General features: G+C 37.4%; 1 long non-coding RNA gene and 1 gene segment (V, D, J or C); both read left to right on the top strand.

Moving 5' to 3' along the window:
* Nucleotides 1-656: 656 nt before the first annotated feature.
* LOC131349633 (T cell receptor alpha variable 12-2-like) lies at nt 657-1,244 on the top strand. The segment is given in 2 exon segments: nt 657-696; nt 946-1,244. Coding segments are annotated over 2 exon segments (339 nt in total).
* Nucleotides 1,245-6,471: 5,227 nt separating this feature from the next.
* Nucleotides 6,472-12,525, top strand: LOC131349639 (uncharacterized). The gene is made up of 2 exons (XR_009204096.1): nt 6,472-6,553; nt 11,398-12,525. It is a non-coding gene; the product is annotated as an uncharacterized LOC131349639 (long non-coding RNA).
* Nucleotides 12,526-22,654: the final 10,129 nt, after the last annotated feature.

Below are 22,654 nucleotides of genomic sequence, written 5' to 3' on the forward strand. Positions count from 1 at the left end.
AAAATATTTGAAGTGAACTGGAACAGCGATTTAGTCCAGGAACTCTATGGAACTCTGTATGGGAAGGCTATACAAAGAAATGCAAAAAATACTAAATATATACATTATATAATATTAATTATAGTTCAGAAGTTTATTTATTAATGTCATTAATAAATAAATTACCTTCAATTACCTTAAAAACCAAGTCTTTCTTATTTCTCCACAAGATGGTGTAGTGAGTTATCTTATTGTGGGTCAGGTGCTAGGACTCTGCTCACATCCTCCAAAGATGTAGACTCTGTTATAAATACTTCTTTGCAGAATAATATGAACTCTAATAAACATGCTTTATCACAACAAACAAATAAATGCCACAAGTCAAGACACTACTTATAAAATATAAAAAACTAAAATATTTACTATTTTATATTTGTATAAAATTGAATAAATACAATAATAGAATAATTTCTTTGTTTACTATGTAAACAGTTTCAGTAGAGTTTCCCAAACAAGGCAGAATGTTTCAGTAAAGATCAACAATCTGTCAGTAACACTGGAGACACTGTCATGTGATGCTGGGGGGTGGAGCTTCGTGAACATTTATCATGTTAATATTTCAGAGTACAAAAAGAGTTCAGAAGCTTTTAACTTTCATTCAGCTAAAATCATTCATCATGTTCACTGTTATATTCATGTGTCTGTGGCTTTCACTGGGTGAGTTAACATTGACCTTTTGTTAGTTTATATATTATGTGTTGTTTATTAATTGTGTGCTGTTAGAAATCATGATTTCTGTATGTAATTCTGGCTTGATTCTGGCATAAAGTTTTGAATTTTTCTTATTATTAAAATATGTGTTGATTTCGTGATTAATTAGTCCAAGGCAAAATACGAGTCTGACTTTTGCAGTTTAGGCTTTATTATGTAAAGTTTAAAAACATTATGTTCTCTTCTCTATGACAGGTGACTCCATGGCAGATTCAATAAAGCCACTTTTCAGTCATAAAGTTGTAGATGAAGGTGATGATGTTACTCTGTCCTGCAGCTACAAAGACTTCAGTGGTACTGTAGAGAATCTGCAGTGGTACAGGCAATATCCAAAATCTAAACCTGAGTTCCTTCTTTATATTTATCAAAATGGAGATCTAAGTCCCAACACTCCCCCAAGAATGTCTGTTAAAGTTCATGATGATAAACAAGTGGATCTGATCATCTCCTCTGCTGCTGTATCAGACTCTGCTCTATACTACTGTGCTTTATGATTACACTTTACACTTTATCTGTTGTAAATACAAACTGCACATACCTCTCTATGCACACTCTGACATAGCCTTATTTATTGTTGTACATATTTACATATTTATCTGCAACTGTCCTGGTAGATGCTAAACAGCATTTTGTCACTATGTACCTGTACTTTGCAATGACAATAAAGTTTTATCTATCTATCTATCTATCTATCTATCTATCTATCTATCTATCTATCTATCTATCTATCTATCTATCTATCTATCTATCTATCTATCTATCTATCTATCTATCTATCTATCTATCTATCTATCTATCTATCTATCTATCTATCTATCTATCTATCTATAGATGTTAAAGGATGCCAGCCTTCTAAGGAAGTCCAGGCGGCTCTGTCCTCTCCTGCACAGAGTGTCTGTGTTGGCAGTCCAGTCCATTTTATCATCCAGCTGTACTCCAAGGTATCTGTAGGTCTTGACAAACTCCACACAGTCACCGTTGATGGTCACAGGCTCCAGTTGAGGCCTGGGCCTCCTGAAGTCCACCACCATCTCCATGGTCTATGTTGTGTTGAGGTGCAGATGGTTACAGTCACACCATGCAACGAAGTCCTGTATCAGTTTTCTGTCCTCCTCCTCCTCATAGCAAGGTTGGGGATTTTTCAGGGTGGATCTGGGGCTTGGTTCCACAAGGTTTAAAGCTGTAGTTTTTTTCATTCTAGGCTGTGCTAATGGTGTAGTAGATGAGTGAAATATTACATAGCAGTATGTAGTAAATATGAATAAATATGAGTGGGCAGAGCTACATTTGGAGACATCTGAGACAGAAAATCAAATATTATTATGGTTAATGTAACTGTGTGAAGTGAAATATTGGAGCTGAAATTAATGAATGGATATGAGATTAAAGTGCAGACTTTCAGTTTACTCTCACTTTACTAAACACACTCTAAGTGAAAACCAATGCACTAGAGATGTTAGAAGATGGTGTAGTGAGTTATCTTATTGTGGGCCAAATACTAGAACCCTGCTCACATGCCCAAATATGTAGACTTCTGTGATTATACATAATTCTTTGAAAAATAATATAGACTCTATCTGTTGTTCAATCCTACATACATAGTGCTAGACCTATATGTAGAATTTGCAGTTATTACATACAATATCATTAAAAATGTTTGACTTATATTTGTAATATATTTGTCTCCAGCAAGGACAAGCACATTACAGCTGCATTGAATAAAATGGGCTCTGGACAGATTCTCTCATCATAGGATAAGAAACTTTACCCTTTCTATATAAACACAGTTTCATGTTTAAATGACCAATCAGCAGATATGAGATCAAGTCAACTAGTTTTACACAGCGGTTTTATTAAGCAATGAGTTAAATGACAATAAAGAAAAATAGATAACAGAAAGAAAAGAGCCTGGTTTGTTCCTCACATAATAAAATACCACCTCATGAAAATGTAATCCTATTTAATAAACATGCTTTCAAATACCTTATTGTCCAGACACCACTTATAAAATATAAACAATAATAAAATCAAATATTTACTCATTTTAATTATTAGTATTATTTTTTCCTGCTGTCAGTTTTTGTTTTGTTTTTTGTTTACTATGTAAACAGTTTCAGTACAGTTTCCCAAACAAGGCTTAATGTAAAGCCAGGATGTTTCACTGTCATCAACACTGGAGACACTGTCATGTGATGCTGGGGGGTGGAGCTTCCTGAACATTTATCATGTTAATATATTAGAGTACAGAAAGAGCTTTTTCATTCAGCTAAAACCAGTCATCATGTTCACTGTTATATTCATGTGTCTGTGGCTTTCACTAGGTGAGTTAACACCTTTTGTTAGTTTAGATATTATGTATTGTTTATTAATTGTCTGGTGTTATAGAAAGCATGATTTCTGTGTGTAATTCTGGCTTGATTGTGTTAAACTTTATGTTCTCTTCTCTATGACAGGTGACTCCATGGCAGATTCAATAAAGCCACTTTCCACTCAGAATGTTGTAGATGATGGTGATGATGTTACTCTGTCCTGTGAATATGAAACAAGTGCTACAGGATTCTCTCTGCACTGGTACAGACAATATCCAAAATCTAAACCTGAGTTCCTTCTTTATATTCACCAATATGGAGCTCTAAGTGATAACCGTCCCCCAAGAATGAATGCTACACTTAAAGATAAGAAAGTGGATCTGATCATCTCCTCTGCTGCTGTATCAGACTCTGCACTATATTACTGTGCTCTGGTGCCCACAGTGACAGGAAATCCAGCTGCACTGTACAAAAACATTGACACTGTTTTCTTTCTCTCTCAAAATGTATATTTTTAATTTAGTTTATATTACTGGTAAATGTTGTATTATTTAGAGACAGCTCCTTTCTTGATGGGATGCCAGTCTTTCACAGTGCATCATGCACACACATTCACACTCTCCTTCACTCTTAGGGGCAATTTCTAATTAAATTAGAAGTGCACTAAAGACAAGCTATGGCTCCAGATATATAACATTGAACTATATATAGCATCTAGGATAATTCACTCAGACCAGTGATGAAGTAATGAGGAAATCTCCAGAACTAAGGAATGAGTTTGAGGCTTTGCAGGATATAAGAATTAGACTTCTCATGCTTTGTTGCTTCTATTGGGATGGAGTATATCTGTGTAATTTAACACTGCAGTGTTTTGTCAATTCATTTTATATTTTGTGTGTACTTTAATCTGTTTGTGTTAAAGCATTACACAGGAAACCTGCACTTCACATAGAATTATCTCTTCAGATGGTATAACCACTACAGACCAATTCCTGGAATTTTTACACAAGTGACTAGAACTGCCTTTATATATTAGTCCATCAGTTTTTTTTTTGTCTTGTGCACAGTGTTCAGTTTGAGTTAGAGAGACTCTAGCAAAAGTTTGGAAAAAGAAGAAAGTGTGAAGCAAAGACAGAATTATCTCTTAAATCTTCTGAATGGTTTAAAATATCCTGCTGTGATTTATGATCAGGCGTTTAAGCGAATTCATCTAAAGGGAATTTTGTGTGTTTAATCCCCTGATTGGACAGAAAGTATATCATGTGAATTGATAGATTTCTGAAACAACCAATACAGTTTAGTTATTGAGGTTTATCACTGTTTTCAACAACTCTTTAAAACAATAACATGCCCAAATACAAACTCAGCAACATTTCAGATAGAAATACATTTGGAGTTATAAATCCATCACACACTACCCAGTGCTGTAAATGCAATTTAAATATATGATCTAATATAAAATGATTAATACAGAACATCTGGATGACGTGGATGACCAGAAAAAAATAAACCATGTCAAGCATGTCATATAAACATACATACATACACTATATTGCCAAAAGTATTCACTCACCTGCCTTGACTCGCATATGAACTTAAGTGACATCCCTTTCCTAATCCATAGGGTTCAATATGACGTCGGTCCACCCTTTGCAGCTATAACAGCTTCAACTCTTCTGGGAAGGCTGTCCACAAGGTTTAGGAGTGTGTTTATGGGAATTTTTGACCATTCTTCCAGAAGCGCATTTGTGAGGAGCATCAGTCACACACTGATGTTGGACGAGAAGGCCTGGCTCTCAGTCTCCGCTCTAATTCATCCCAAAGGTGTTCTATCGGGTTGAGGTCAGGACTCTGTGCAGGCCAGTCAAGTTCATCCACACCAGACTCTGTCATCCATGTCTTTATGGACCTTGCTTTGGTCACTGGTGCACAGTCATGTTGGAAGAGGAAGGGGCCAGCTCCAAACTGTTCCCACAAAGTTGGGAGCATGGAATTGTCCAAAATGTCTTGGTATGCTGAAGCATTCAGAGTTCCTTTCACTGGAACTAAGGGGCCAAGCCCAGCTCCTGAAAAACAACCCCACACCATAATCCCCCCTCCACCAAACTTTACACTTGGCACAATGCAGTCAGACAAGTACCGTTCTCCTGGCAACCGCCAAACCCAGACTCGTCCATCAGATTGCCAGATGGAGAAGCGCGATTCGTCACTCCAGAGAACGCGTCTCCACTGCTCTAGAGTCCAGTGGCGGCGTGCTTTACACCACTGCATCCGACGCTTTGCATTGCACTTGGTGATGTATGGCTTGGATGCAGCTGCTCGGCCATGGAAACCCATTCCATGAAGCTCTCTGCGCACTGTTCTTGAGCTAATCTGAAGGCCACATGAAGTTTGGAGGTCTGTAGCGATTGACTCTGCAGAAAGTTGGCGACCTTTTCGCACTATGTGCCTCAGCATCCGCTGACCCCGCTCCGTCAGTTTACGTGGCCTACCACTTCGTGGCTGAGTTGCTGTCGTTCCCAAACACTTCCACGTTCTTATAATACAGCTGACAGTTGACTGTGGAATATTTAGGAGCGAGGAAATTTCACGACTGGATTTGTTGCACAGGTGGCATCCAGTTCCAGATCCATCACAGTTCCACACTGGAATTCACTGAGCTCCTGAGAGCGACCCATTCTTTCACAAATGTTTGTAAAAACAGTCTGCATGCCTAGGTGCTTGATTTTATACACCTGTGGCCATGGAAGTGATTGGAACACCTGATTCTGATTATTTGTATGGGTGAGCGAATACTTTTGGCAATATAGTGTATCATATAACTGTTTTATGCAAAGTGCGATGACTCTGCAAGTAAGACAGACGCGTTAGGAACATCAACTTTTTCCTCAGATGTGGTAGTCATTTACTAGGAAAAGTCTCGCTACACTCAGAGTTGCTAATGTTATCATCAAGCGCTAACCAAATTCTGTGTGTAGTTAAATGCTAACCTGGAAAATAGCATAATGTTAAAACACCTGGCTCATAAATGCCACTGAATGTTGATATATTCATTATGAAGGATTTTTTTTTTGCTAGCACTTGATGCTAGGTCTAGCTACAGTTTAACTCTGGTTGTATGGAGCGACATGTTGACGTTCCTGATAGTTCTGTCTCATTTCCACCTTCACTGCACTTCTATCTCGTACTAAACTGTTATGTGATAGCTAGCCAAATATCCACAGCCTTTAAATTATTCCTGGTGTGCAAATTTTTACAGAGACATTTGGTTATCTTGTCTAACCATAAGCACCGTGTGTGTGTGTGTGTGTGTGTGTGTGTGTGTGTGTGTGTGTGTGTGTGTGTGTGTGTGTGTGTGTGAAGGTGTTCGTATGGGTGGCAGGGGGAGTACTGCAATCAGTGTATCCCATATCCCGGCTGTGTGCATGGTACCTGTGAGGAACCGTGGCAGTGTCTCTGCGACACCAACTGGGGAGGACTGCTCTGTGACAAAGGTAGTCCAGTTTCCATGGAAACGTGCACGATATTACCATATACTTTAAAGTTATTAGCATATAACTAACGCTCACATGCTAACTGATATTAATATCAGTGGATCGTTGGAGCGGGGTGTAGATCGAGATGTGATCGCGTGTGTGTGCGTGTGTGTGTGTGTGTGTACGCGTGTGCGTGTTTGTGTGTGTGTGCGTGTGTGTGTGTGCGCGTGTGCGTGTTTGTGTGTGTGTGTGTGCGTGTGTGTGTGTGTGTGCGGTTTAGACCTAAACACGTGTGGCACCCGGCAGCCGTGTCTGAACGTTGGAACATGTAGTAACACAGGACCCAACAAGTATCTTTCTAGTACAGCTAGATCAGCATATCTCTCTGCCCTAATCGACGATAACAAAAACAATCCTAAATTTTTATTTAGTACTGTAGCAAAACTAACTAGGAGTAAAACCACTGTAAAAAAGCACACACCATCTATATGCAGCAGAACCTTGTGCAACACTAACTTCCTCCTGCTCAACTCTGACAAGACAGAGGTGCTTGTACTTGGAGCACATGCAGCTACAGATGTGGCATTTAAAAATGCGCGCTTTTTCCCACGGTATGCCGCGATTCCGCCCGCAGTGTGCCGCGAGATCCTGCGAGTCGGCGCTTTGGTATTTAAATGCATGTGTTGTACTTCACCGAATTTCCACCAGGTGGCACATGGTACAACTCTGGCCTGAGCACATTATACAGTATAACGCAGTTCTTATATATATATTTTAATACTTTAATACATATATAATAATATTTACATTTTAAATGAATATGTATAAATTTACCCGTGACTGTGTGAGTGTAAAGCTGCGAAGTATTTTATGTGCTTTGTAAATACTTAATTGCGCTGGTGTTGTCCTGCCATTTGCACATAACTTGTTTTTGTTCAACTTGCCTGTGCAAAGATAAAAATTAAAATGGAAAACCTCTTCAGATTAAAGTCATTATATTGCAAAATTTAACTGGTAGTTATTCCAGAAAAAAAGTCAAACTAAATATAATTGTGACAAAGTAGTAATATTTCGCAAAGAAAGTTAACACTATGAGAATAACGTAAAAATCACGAGATTCGTAGCAATACGGGATTAAATTCGTGATATTTTGAGAATAATGTCATTATTTACATTAACGTGTTTAGAGTGATGAATAATATATTAGGCCTATTTGTGTATAGTGAAATTAAGGTATTAATAAAACGACTTAATGCATATGAGAATACGCATAAAAGTGAAACTTTACTCGTTACAGTTACTCTCATTGGTTGGTGATTATTGTTTCGCGCGCAGAGAGCAGCGGAAAAAAGAATGGTTTATTGATCTACCTAAATAAATATGATATTTTAAAAATGTCAAAGAGACCGTCAAACATATTTTTTAATTTTTTAAAATCCATGAGAAAAGCTGATGGTGTGCCTGATCAAAAGAGATCCTGAGAAGATGGAACTGCACACCTTTTATCAAGATAGTGGGAGACAGAAGCAAAGCGAGTTACACCGGTCAGTAACGGAGACAGAAACCTCCACTGATCAGATAAATGATACTGAGCACAGTCCTACTATATCGCATATGGTAGCAGCATGGACAACGCCAGGCCATTTTAAGGTGGCCTTTAGCCCCCCTAACATTTCTACTCAGCCCTCCTAAAATTCTGCCATTCTCCATAAACTCTACACCAGGAACGATTCTAGGATTTTCATTTAAGGGGGCTCAACCCCCAATGTGGGTATAATAGTAAAAATATAATAATTAATTAATTAAAATAAAGGTTTGACTAACAGGGTAGGATGGTGATCTCCCCAATCCCCTTTAAATTTTACATAAAAACAGACTTTGGCTCCTCCCCGTCTTTCAGCGCGTTCTTCAATCCTCAGACCACGGCGTCACAGAGCGAGGATCAGAGGACGTGTGTGTGTGGGTGTGGGTGTGTGTGGGTGTGTGTGTGATCAGGAAGACTCGTATTTGGCTTGTTCAGTACTCAAATGTTTACCATCCTACCCTGTTAGTCAAACCTTTATTTTAATTAATTAATTAATTTATTTTTACTATTTACCCTCATTGGGGGCTGAGACCCCCTTAAATGAAAATCCTAGAATCGCCCCTGGCAAAGAGTTAAATGGCTTCAACTTGGGGCATATATACATTCTAATGTAGCGGGCGTCAGAATTTAGGAACACATATCATCTGAAATATATGATCAATATGGAACAGAATAATACACGAGACCATTCAGCAACGGATTAATGTTTATAATTGCGCTACCACCGGTTAGTGACGTCATGTTCCAGGAAAACTGAAGTTGTGTGGTTGGTGTCGGTCACAGCGGCGAGACACTGCTGGTTTTGTTCCGGAAATTATTCATTTACAAATTAAGCACTGTTTGGGGGGCGATATCCAGACTTGGACCAGGAGCGATTGCAATATTTGAAGGGATAATGGACCGGTCTTTCTTCGAGGAAGCTATCATAAAAGAAACCGCCGCCCAATGTAATCACTCAATAAAAACCTTAAAATAATAAAAATGTGGTCTGATTGCATTAAATAAAAAATAAACATTATGCAGACTCTTCAGCTTGCTCATCATTTTGGTTAGAAAGTATTAAACCGATTAAACTAACTAAAGACTAGATTGTGACATACAAAGGTGAGTTATTGTACAGTTTTATCCCCGAATTCGGCACCGTGTTCTGACAATCTAACTCATAAGAGTAAACCCTCCCCAACCCTAAAAGTCAGTGTGGGGGAGGATCTCTCAGATCGTCTGAACACCGCTCGAACCGGTTTTTACATGTAAATTACATTTAGCACCTCTTTGGGGAAGAAAGGCGAAGAGATCGCCTCAAAAACATCCTAAAACCTCCCCTAATTTAATCCACTAACAAACATCCTGCTGTCTATGTATATTAATGTATATTTAAGCTGTGAAACAATAAACAAACAATATTAAATCAGATAGTATATCAGAACTACTGTAGTAGGCGGAGGCTCCTGTAAAGCTTTTTTATATGCCATTTAATGTCAAAGAACTGCGCTACATAAACTCAGATGAATGTGGGAAGTAAGATTCAGAGCGCATGAGTTTACAGTACTGTACATAGCAGCGGGCTGCGGGAGGGAGATGCTGCAGTGATTATTAAACAGAGACCATGTTCAGATAGATAGATATATTTCATATTTAGAAGTGTTTTAGAGAATATATAAACGTGACATAAGATAATATATAAGTGCTACAGTAACGATCAAACGCGTATGATGTAAAAACTATTAATAACTGAGCCATAAAAATGTTAGAGCCATTTGACCAATCCATAAACAATTTTTTACATATTGCTATAATATTATAACAATGGCTTGAAATAGCTTTTAGGCACAATATGTTTTATCCATTACACTCAAAACGAGTGCGTAAGTAGAAGAAGGGCGCATTTGTAGAATCTTAAGATTTTTTTTAAACGTATCCTGATGGAGGCTCGCGCTCCGTGTTCAGCTGCCTGCAGGGCAACGCGCTCTTCACGCTTCCATCACACGCAATAAAACCTCACACCAAGTTAAATATGAATTCCACACGTTTACTTTCTTTGTTGCTTGTTTTAATCTGCTTCTGAGAGAAATTCCGTGGCCAAGCACATCATTTAATGTGTTTGACTTCATGCAACAGTATTAAACTCATGCAATATAGGGATTAAGTTGTAATGTTTTATTTATTTTCACTTCATGATGCAGAAAAACTAGTTGCTATTTAGTGCTTTTGTTACCTCTAGGTTGGTGTAACAGCATGCCCAGATCCAGAACACCAGAGGGAGCCCTCACCCGAGTATTAACACACACAAACTCAATTCCGGGTCTGCTTGGGCATTTAAGCAGCACACACCCTTTATTACACGCAAAGTATCATTCCCTCGAGATGTACCAAGCCTTTGTTGAATTACTACCTTGATATTGCTATGAACCTTGCCTGTTATTATCTGACTACGAGTTTCTGTTTTGGTTTCTAGTGTTTGCTTTCCGGTTTTTGACTTGTGCCTCGCTTTATGGTTTCCGATTTCTGCATGTGGATTTATCAGTAAAGATCTGCGCATGGATTCGAACATTCCGGTCTCAGACGAGTCCTTACAATAGGATTATTGTAATGCCTTACTGTCTGGATGTACCAGTAGGAGCATAAATTAGCTCCAGTTAGTCCAGAACACAGCAGCTAGAGTCCTAACTAGAACCAGAAGATATGAACACATCACTCCTATCTTAGCCACACTACATTGGCACCCAGTCAGATTTCGCATTGATTATAAAATACTGTCACTGACCTATAAAGCACTAAATGTTCTCCCGCCACAGTACCTGAGCGATCTTTAGTCTTTTATGATCCGACACGCCTACTCTGTTCAAAGGGTGCAGGTTATTTGGTAGTACCTCAAGTAGAAACCACACAGTTATGGAACAGCCTTCCAATTAGTGTTCAGGATTCAGACACAGTCTCAATGTTTAAGTCTAGGCTGAAGACACATTTGTTTAGTCAAGCTTTTAATGTATAGTTTTCTTAAGTAAAGGAGCAGATCTGGAAGTTTCATGGGCATAGTGTTTGGTGACTGGGATGTGTGGATGCTGTCGCCTTACCACCCTCGCAAGTCGCTCAGGTTTGCTGACTGTGAAGTGGTTGGATGCTTTATGTCCCGGGAAGCCTTCATGTCTGTCACCTTCAGGCTCTCCCTTTTAGTTATGCTGTCATAGCTAGTCTTGCAGGAGTCTTTAAACATCACATGATCAGAAGCATACTTAATATCTTATTAATCTTAATATCTTAATATCCTATTTTCCAGCTTCCGGTGTGACCACTGCCTCTACCCCTGGTCAGAGTCTTGTTGCTTGGTGGTGCTCACTGATGCTGTGGATGGATCTGTGTGGACAGCCTGACCCAGGAGACAGCCATGGACAGAGCCACTTGGGGACTTTCACACCATCACAGATCTGCCATTACATCTGTCAGCTTGAGACAGCAAGGAATTAGTGTCTTTAATGACCTCAGAAACTACAGTGACCTAATAGTTCCTCATGAGCCATTGATTGCTGTTGTAAAAAGGACATTAATCAGCTACAGTTACATTATTTACTGTCCAGTGTCACCCAAATGAGGATGGGTTCCCTTCTGAGCCTAGTTCTTCTCAAGGTTTCTTCCTTATATCATCTCAGGGAGTTTTTCCTTGCCACCGTCACCACAGGCTTGCTCATTTGGCATAAAATAAAATAGGGATAAAATAGTTTAATAATTTAATTTAATCATTTTTTATTTTTTAATTATATAAAAATAGCTAACATTAGCTATGTCTGTTTATAATAGTAGCTTGCAGAGTCAAATGCTGCACTCATACAGTAGTTCAGAATTATCAGCTAACAAAAACACAAAACCTCTTGTTACCTATACAGCCTGAATACAAGTATAGCTTTTCTATTTAAATAAAGTAAAATACATACTTGAAAATGTACTTATTTTCAAAAGTTCAAGTATCAAAGGTTAAAGTATTGTGAGTTATTGTGTCCTTTGGAGACAGCCCTGACCTCTAACTCCAAAAGATATGTTTAAGAGGTGAAGTCAGATGCAGTGGGTCGATCAGCAACAGTGGAATAGTTCTGTGTTGTATTAGTGACTCAGTTCACTGTCACTGATACTGTGAAGTGATGATCTGTGTAAAATTATGCTCCAACAGCATCACTTCCTGGGTGTGGCCTTCTAGATCCACTGCAACCCTGACCAGGATAAAGCAGTTATTGAAGATGAATGAATGTAGGTGTATATTGACAGGTGTGGGAGTGTGATCAGGATATAATTCAAGATATAACATAGTTTTCTAATGAACTGATATTAAAGAAAATAGTCTCACTGCTCTGCATTTATTGAGTGTATAACACATTCTGCTCATTCAGTCACTCAGAATAAACTGTTTAATGTAGTCACACTGAGCATCTTTAAGTAGATAAACATAACTATTAGATGAACACAAATTAAATCTATATTAGTTTCTGGTTGTCAGTGAAATATGGTTATAGTAAGAATGTTCTTTTAACTGAGAGAATTGTTGGAGAAAGTTTCTGTTCCTCTGCAGATCTTTTTCTGTCTAGATGATATTCTGTTTGTATCTCCAATCCACTTACTGATGTTTTTAGAATGTGACAGGGAACTGGATAACCTGGAGAAAACACACACAGGACTCAAGGAGAACACCACATAGAAATTATCCATGTGTACTTCACATCCCAACCTGTCAACACCGAGGTACATGTAGGTACACTGCATGGCCACAAGTATGTGGACATCTGACCAAGGAACCCACATGTGCTTGTTGAACATCCTATTGCAAAGTCATGGCCTCCTATTTCAGATATGGGGGTCAATTTAGGCATCTTTATATTTTTGGCCATATAGTGTATTCATGATTAACACCTACAGTCATGTCCATAAAGATTAGCTGATTACAGTGGTATTGATAAAAGTAAATCTAAATGTATATGAAAGCCACAGGGAGGAGGTAAGACACCTAAAGCAAATAAAACACTCAGTTTACCAAACACACACCAAGTGAAAACCAACCTTCATTCAAATCAGCAAATGTCATGCACACATACCAAACACCTCTCTCCTGTGAGGCTTAATGGCTTTCTGGCATCTTTGATAGTATGACCAAGACCAGCAGAAGATTTTCTTCTCACTTTAGTGAAATGCCTTAGAAAATGTTCTATGAAATAAACAACCAAATATGAGTGAAAATGAGATTAAAGTGTATACTTTCACCTTTAATTTAAGAGTTTTTCATTCAAATCGGGTGAACAGTGTAGGAAATACTACACCTTTTTTACTAAGCACAATGATAGTCCACCATAAAATCCCATCAGTTTGTCAGTTTTCTGCAGAGACAGGAGACTAAACCTCGCCTCTTCTATCATCACTACATTCACGGAATTCACATCCACATTCAGCATCCTGTGCAGTTTCTTTTACTTCAGCTGAGCCTTACCAGGAAAATGAATTTAAGAAATCACCCACTTTGTACATGTTTTATCAGAATTCATCAGTACAAATTGGGGCAAAGTGGTAAAGAAGTAGAGAAAACAAACAAACAAACAAAACCTTGTTGTGGTATAGTCATTCTCCTTTCTCCACAAGATGGCGTAGTCAGTTAGCTTATTGTGGGCAAAGGACTAGGTTCCTGCTCACATACCCCAGAGATGTTGATGTTGATTGATAAACTACTTTTATATCCTGGCTTTATTAAGCAGATGGCTATATTAATTATGTTCAAATGAGTCAAATGACAAGGGAAAGAAAAGAGGCTGGTTTGTTCATCACCTCAGTGAAATACCCTCCAAACTGTCCTATTTATAACAACAGGTTTATCACAACAAACAAACAAATAAGCACACAAACAATGCCCCAATGTACAGTATATATTTTAAATTTACAAACACAATATATAGTAATTTAATTATTAATTAATGTTTATAGAATAGATTGAATGTTTTCATTATTAAAAAATTCTATGCTGTCAGTATTTGTTTACTGTGTGCTTAGGACCGGTTCCTCCTTCGAGGCTGAATCAGTAACATTAGTGACACTGTCATGTGATGCTGTGGGGTGGAGCTTCATGAACCATCATAATGATCACATAGAGCAAAGAAAGAATATTTTCATTCAGCTAAAACTATTCATCATGTTCGCTGTTATATTCATGTGTCTTTGGCTTTCACTAGGTGAGTTAACACTGACATTTTGTTATTGCAGAAATATTCATTGTTGAATTACTAAATAATTACTTTTTGTGGTGTTATGAAGCATCAGACTGTAGGTGTGATTTATGTAATTCTGACTTGATTGTGTAAAGTTTAAAAACATATGATGTCTTCTCTATGACAGGTGACTCCATGGGAGATTCCATAAAGCCGCTTTTCACTCATGAAGTTGTAGATGAAGGTGATAATGTTACTCTGTCCTGCAAATATGAAACAGTTGTTGCAGCAAACACCAACCTGCAATGGTACAGACAATATCCAAAATCTAAGTCTGAGTTCCTTCTTTACATCACTCCAAATGGAGATAAAAGTGAATCCATTCCACCACGTCTGTCTGCTGAAATTGATAAAAATAAAAACCAAGTGGATCTGATCATCTCCTCTGCTGCTGTATCAGACTCTGCACTATACTACTGTGCTCTGAGGCCCACAGTGACAGGAAATCCAGCTGTACTGTACAAAAACCTTCACATATGTTATATTGAAAGCAGTTCTACTGATGATTTTGAATTTACGTGGCATTAGGGGAATTCTGTCTCTTTTTCAATTCATACAAAATTCATAAATTTGTTTTGACAAATGTTGGATTATTAGGAGACTAATATTATTATTATTTTTTTTCCTGGTCAGAGATCTATAAGTTCTATCAGAGGATACAGAAAGCCATTGCACAGACAGTAACCTAGAGCGTTCAGCTAGGCTGGTTTTCATATATAGACTCTCAAGGGGTCACTCAATCACTTTCATTTTCTGAAGCTCAGGAGTGAACCAGGGAGGTGCAGAAAGAGGGAACCAGACTTATACTGGTGTATAAGTATATATATATATATATATACTTATACTGGTGGGAACATGTCCTTCTAAAGCTTGAGAAATGGCAAGGTTATAGCTGGACAGAATCTCAGAAGGGTGGGAAAATTTAGCAGAGTCAAGAATAGAAAAAGCATAAATAGAGAAGAGAAACATATTGGGTCAATCCCTTGTCCATGAGCTTATGGTCAGAGATACCCAGCTTAACCCAAATGAATAGATTAGGTCAAGTGTGTGATCATGAGAGTGGGTGGGTAAGTTTACATGTTGCATAAGGTTAAAGTTTTCCAGTATTGACATAAGTTCCTCGGTTTTAGCAGAATCCGTGTCTACATGGATATTGAAGTCATCAGGTTGTATTACTGGTGAAGATGTTGTGTTCACTAAGGTGGTCAATAGATTAGAATTATAATGAGTGGTGTTAGACCAACCACCTTCAATGTCAGATACTCAAATAAGGTTATATTGTGGAAGGCAGTACTGAATATTTTGAGTTTGTTGCAGTGAACAACAGCATGCTCACCACCACAAGCAGACATATAATGTATTACAGTATTACAGAGAAAAAATCCTTTATAAATATACAAAGTTTAAATACTCTTTTTGATGAATCAAACCTCTTTTTGTCTGTGAACTTTTATTTGCATTTTTAGGTTGTTATGAAGTCTCGTACGAAGACTGAAGCAATTGTTAACGCTGTGATAGCGCCACATTCGGTCGACTTAGCTCTGAAAGCACGGGAAGACATACCTTATTGTGCTGTTTGATGGAAGCAATCACGGCAGCTGAGACTTTCATGCTTACTTAATTGGTAATCAGGGACTACTGGGAAAGATTTGTTCTTCAGGAAAGTATACGAGAGAACATCAGGAGGACTGAAATGATTTTTGACTGAAATAGTGATTTTATTTTCTTCTTTTTTTTCATTTCAACTGATTTTTTTTATTTTACTTTAACCTATGGCCTTAAAGAAAGAAAGAGTGTCATGTAAAAGGTGTTAAATGCTAAACATTTTTTTTTAATTTGTTTGTTTTTGTTCTATTGTTGAGGGCCAAAAGTTGAATGAAAATGATGTTATTACTTTATGTATTAAAGTTCAGTAACATAGTTTCATGGTTGTATTTACACCCTCCCAACTCCATCCTGATCCTTCCACCCACAGTGGGTGTTCTTCTATCATACATACTGCACAAATATTATCTTAACCCCAGCCCTGGTTAAAGAAACTAAATAAAAGAACAGGAATTTTTAAAATTACATTTTTAATTTAACTTAAATGTAATCACTGTTTATTTTATTTTGAACTGGTGCTTTGTTATTGTCTGGTGTTTAAAGGAGTGTACAAATAAGTATAATATTCAATAGTTTCATAATTTTTAAATTTTGTTATTCAGTGTAAACACTCACATTTATGCCAATTTATGCCAGAAATCAATGTTCAAAGTCTCCATACTGTGTGTTCTGTGTTCATACTGTGTTCTGTGTTCATACTGTGTTCTGTGTTCATACTGTGCTCTGTGTTCATACTGTGCTCTGTGTTCTGTGTTCATACTGTGTTCTGTGTTCATACTGTGTTCTGTGTTCATACTGTGTTCTGTGTCCATACTGTGTTCTGTGTTCATACTGTGTTCTGTGTTCATACTGTGTTCTGTGTTCATACTGTGTTCTGTGTTCATACTGTGTTCTGTGTTCATACTGTGCTCTGTGTTCATATTGTGTTCTGTGTTCATATTGTGTTCTGTGTTCATACTGTGTTCTGTGTTCATACTGTGTTCTGTGTTCATACTGTGCTCTGTGTTCATATTGTGTTCTGTGTTCATATTGTGTTCTGTGTTCATACTGTGTTCTGTGTTCATATTGTGTTCTGTGTTCATACTGTGTTCTGTGTTCATACTGTGTTCTGTGTTCATACTGTGCTCTGTGTTCATATTGTGTTCTGTGTTCATATTGTGTTCTGTGTTCATATTGTGTTCTGTGTTCATACTGTGTTCTGTGTTCATACTGTGTTCTGTGTTCATACTGTGTTCTGTGTTCATACTGTGTTCTGTGTTCATATTGTGTTCTGTGTTCATACTGTGTTCTGTGTTCATATTGTGTTCTGTGTTCATACTGTGTTCTGTGTTCATACTGTGTTCTGTGTTCATACTGTGCTCTGTGTTCATATTGTGTTCTGTGTTCATATTGTGTTCTGTGTTCATATTGTGTTCTGTGTTCATACTGTGCTCTGTGTTCATATTGTGTTCTGTGTTCATATTGTGTTCTGTGTTCATACTGTGTTCTGTGTTCATACTGTGTTCTGTGTTCATACTGTGCTCTGTGTTCATATTGTGTTCTGTGTTCATATTGTGTTCTGTGTTCATACTGTGTTCTGTGTTCATACTGTGTTCTGTGTTCATACTGTGCTCTGTGTTCATATTGTGTTCTGTGTTCATATTGTGTTCTGTGTTCATATTGTGTTCTGTGTTCATACTGTGTTCTGTGTTCATATTGTGTTCTGTGTTCATACTGTGCTTTGTGTTCATACTGTGTTCTGTGTTCATACTGTGCTCTGTGTTCATACTGTGTTCTGTGTTCATACTGTGCTCTGTGTTCATATTGTGTTCTGTGTTCATATTGTGTTCTGTGTTCATACTGTGTTCTGTGTTCATACTGTGTTCTGTGTTCATACTGTGCTCTGTGTTCATATTGTGTTCTGTGTTCATACTGTGCTCTGTGTTCATATTGTGTTCTGTGTTCATATTGTGTTCTGTGTTCATACTGTGTTCTGTGTTCATACTGTGTTCTGTGTTCATACTGTGTTCTGTGTTCATACTGTGCTCTGTGTTCATATTGTGTTCTGTGTTCATACTGTGCTCTGTGTTCATATTGTGTTCTGTGTTCATACTGTGCTCTGTGTTCATATTGTGTTCTGTGTTCATACTGTGCTCTGTGTTCATATTGTGTTCTGTGTTCATACTGTGTTCTGTGTTCATATTGTGTTCTGTGTTCATATTGTGTTCTGTGTTCATCTCATGTTTTTTCCTGCTGTCAGTTTTTGTTTGTTTACAATGTAAAGAGTTTCAGCACAGTTTCCCAAACAAGGCTTAATGTAAAGCCAGGATGTTTCACTGTCATCAACACTGGAGACACTGTCATGTGATGCTGGGGGGTGGAGCTTCCTGAACATTTATCATGGTAATATATTAGAGTACAGAAAGAGCTTTTTCATTCAGCTAAAACCAGTCATCATGTTCACTGTTATATTCATGTGTCTGTGGCTTTCACTAGGTGAGTTAACACCTTTTGTTAGTTTAGATATTATGTATTGTTTATTAATTGTCTGGTGTTATAGAAAGCATGATTTCTGTGTGTAATTCTGGCTTGATTGTGTAAAACTTTATGTTCTCTTCTCTATGACAGGTGACTCCATGGCAGATTCAATAAAGCCACTTTTCACCCATGAAGTTGTACATGAAGGTGATGATGTTACTCTGTCCTGTGAATATGAAACAAGTGCTACAGGATTCTACCTGCACTGGTACAGACAATATCCAAAATCTAAACCTGAGTTCCTTCTTTATATTCACCAATATGGAGATCTAAGTGCTAACATTCCCCCAAGAATGAATGCTACACTTAAAGATAAGAAAGTGGATCTGATCATCTCCTCTGCTGCTGTATCAGACTCTGCACTATATTACTGTGCTCTGGTGCCCACAGTGACAGGAAATCCAGCTGCACTGTACAAAAACCTTTACACAGTTTTCTTTCTCTCTCAAAATGTATATTTTTAATTTAGTTTATATTACTGGTAAATGTTGTATTATTTAGAGACAGCTCATTTCTTGATGGGATGCCAGTCTTTCACAGTGCATCATGCACACACATTCACACTCTCCTTCACTCTTAGGGGCAATTTCTAATTAAATTAGAAGTGCACTAAAGACAAGCTATGGCTCCACATATATAACATTGAACTATATATAGCATCTAGCATAATTCACTCAGACCAGTGATGAGGTAATGAGGAAATCTCCAGAACTAAGGAATGAGTTTGAGGCTTTGCAGGATATAAGAATTAGACCTCTCATGCTTTGTTGCTTCTATTGGGATGGAGTATATCTGTGTAATTTAACACTGCAGTGTTTTGTCAATTCATTTTATATGTTGTGTGTACTTTAATCTTTGTGTTAAAGCATTACACAGGAAACCTGCACTTCACATAGAATTATCTCTTCAGATGGTATAACCACTACAGACCAATTCCTGGTATTTTTACACAAGTGACTAGAACTGCCTTATATATTAGTCCAGCATTTTTGTTCTCTTGTGCACAGTGTCCAGTTTGAGTTCAGTTCAATTCAATTCAGTTTTAACTCTGAACACTGTTACAAACCCAGAGACCACAGATTATTAGGTATGCTCTTGTCATGTAATGTTTCTGAAACAACCAATACAGTTTAGTTATTGAGGTTTATCACTGTTTTCAACAACTCTTTAAAACAATAACATGCCCAAATACAAACTCAGCAACATTTCAGATAGAAATACATTGGGAATTATAAATCCATCAGACTACCCAGTGCTGTAAATTGCAATTTTATATGATCTAATATAAAATTATTAATAGAGAAGATCTGGATGACGTGGATGACCAGAAAAAAATGAACCATGTCAAGCATGTCATATAAACATACATACATATATAAATATGTATAGGGATGTAGTTTCTTTACAGTTTATATGATTCATTGTAACAAATGTTTATTCATCTATTCAGACAGTCATTATGCATGTACAAACAACTGCATGTTACTTTGCTGCATTTAAGCTAAGACAATGTCCTGATAATATTTGACCTGATTATAATACTAGTACTCATGCTTTACTGACAACATATTTTCATCCGCTAATATTTTTAAGCTGCAGTTGCAGGACAGTAAGCAGCTGCTTATATTGTTTATGAGGTAGAGAGGGTTTGTATGCACTTATCATGTATGTATACATGATTACACCTACATAACTATAACTGCTGTTGGTAGTGTCAGGAATCACTGAGACAGTTCCACTGGAGAGGTGCTGACAGGTGGATCAGCAGAGCCTGCTTTTCTGTTTGTTTTCCCTTGCACTTTGTGTCACACCCTTCCTATTGTTCTGTCTTCCCACCTTGTCACTGTCAAATGTTACTTATCCACCCTGTTATACCAGCTGTTATTAATATCAATAAATCTATATTAACATGACGTACTAATTTCTATTTGAATGTTTTTAAGTGATTCATATTGTATGTGTATATTCACATGTAAACAAGATTCAGACAAATACATCTGAAATGCATTTAAATACAAATAGTTTAATAAGAGAAGCTCTGAAGAAGCATACTACAGAATATATGAGCAAAGAATTGTGTTTAATAGAGAAAATGTATTCAGTCATAGATTTATTAACTGCTGTTTATATTCTTATTGTATTATCTGACTGCAAATGAAAGACAAAAGAACAATAATTCCTGACTGTAGTTATTCAGCTGTAGTGGAATAATGTTGTATTGTGATGGTGACAGTTCACTGATACTGTGTGAAGTGGTGATCTGTATACAGTTACAGCACAACAGTGTCACTTCCTGGGTGTGTCCTTCTAGAGACGTGTAAAGTTCAGCACATACAGCACTATTATACAGAATCCTCACAGAGCTGTGTTCAGAAATGGATCAACTATACAACTTACTCTACATAGTGAGATACATACCACTGATTCTCACTCTAGTTACAGGTAATTTTCATCAGTTTATCAATTAATTAATGGAATTAACTAATATTCATAGAATTAATTCATTTATTTTTAATGTCAGTGTTTTTGGTGTTACACAAAAAAAGATTTTTAGAATGTTTCGATATTTGTATTATGTCTTTATTAATAATTGTTCAATACAACAGGCAGTTCTGCTGATAAAATTTGGCCGAAGGACAAAGATGTCAACATTGTGGGGAAGGAAACAGACACTGTTACTCTGAGATGTTCATATGAATCAAGCAGTGATAGCATTTGGCTTTACTGGTACAGACAATATCCTAACAGCACACCACAGTTTTTACTGTATAAAGGTGCAAAGTCAGCAAGTTCAGCTCAGCACAACCCCTCTGGCTCTCGATTCAATGCAGAAACATCCCCAGACTCTACTGAACTCACTATCAAACATCTGCAGATCTCAGATTCTGCACTCTATCACTGTGCTCTTACAGTAGTAGCACAGTGATACAGAGTCACTGAGAGACTGTACAAAAACCTATGAAATAATTCATTTGAAGTTCAACGTTTAATATCAAAGATACTTCCTTGAGCAACTTATCAGTTAACCACAGACACAAAAGACATTTGTGGTAACATATGCAGCTGAAGAAAGAGAATAAAATAAAGAGACACTGTGTCACTTGTTGCTGGTGTGTACTGTTTAAAATTTAATTCATTGTACTTTGCTGCAGTTTTTCCCCATGATTAATTCGAATGAATTTTCATTCATGTATATGTACAAACACAAATTAGGATTTGTCGTGTATTCTAAGAGGCACAATATTGTACAACTTGTTTGGGGATTCACAACATTCAGAAGTGTCTAATTTAAGAGGTGTAGTATAATCTAGGGAAGGAGAATAATATTTTCAAAGGTGTCCCAAAGTAACATTGTCAACCTTGCAGAAAATATCCCAATGGCATTTTCCCCCATTGTTCTCTTAAAGGTTTTGTGGAGGACAGGGGAGTCAGGGAATCAAACCTGAGGTAAATTTTATGCAGTGTGCTTGATGATGATGATACTTATGTATTTTGATTTAAAAAAAGCACTTGTCTGGTGCCTCCATTGTCTTGGACTTCCAAATGTCATCAAAATGCAGACAAAAGCCATAAATATCATTAAAATAAGTTCAGGTGCTCTAACTGGCAGACTGTTACAGATTTGCAGTTGCAGGTCACCATGTCAACATGACAGATGAAGAATATCAATATTGTATTTATACTACACACTTATACTGATCAATGCGTACTGTATCAGTGGCCGAGCAGAAGATACTGAATCAGAAGCAGTAGGTACTGATAAAGTCATTGAAAAGTAAGGAACAGGTGTGCAGCGGTGGGGCAGTAGGGTGCATACAACGTTAACAAAAAAACATGGGAACATAATTAAACCCTGCCAGACCGCCCTCTGGTGTCCTGGCAGGGAACTGTCCAGCAGTCCATGACAGTAAATGCAGTCAGTCTGCCTAAAGATTTCTAAAACCTGGTTAGTTATGCTGCATTTCTCATTCTATAAATGTCACACTTTGATCAGTTTAATTATGTCTGTGATGGACCTGTATTGCCAGAGAGAAGAGCTTACACACTCTGTACAGATGGCAGTAGATAAAGTTTTAAAATGTTTTACTGACCTAAACAGAAGACGGGAAATTTTGCCAACAGAACATAATTCCCAGGCTACAACACAAACATGTTAATATGACTAATTATGTATTT

This window comes from Hemibagrus wyckioides, unplaced genomic scaffold (genome assembly GCF_019097595.1).
Source record: "Hemibagrus wyckioides isolate EC202008001 unplaced genomic scaffold, SWU_Hwy_1.0 Contig1, whole genome shotgun sequence".
Taxonomy (NCBI): Eukaryota; Metazoa; Chordata; class Actinopteri; order Siluriformes; family Bagridae; genus Hemibagrus; species Hemibagrus wyckioides.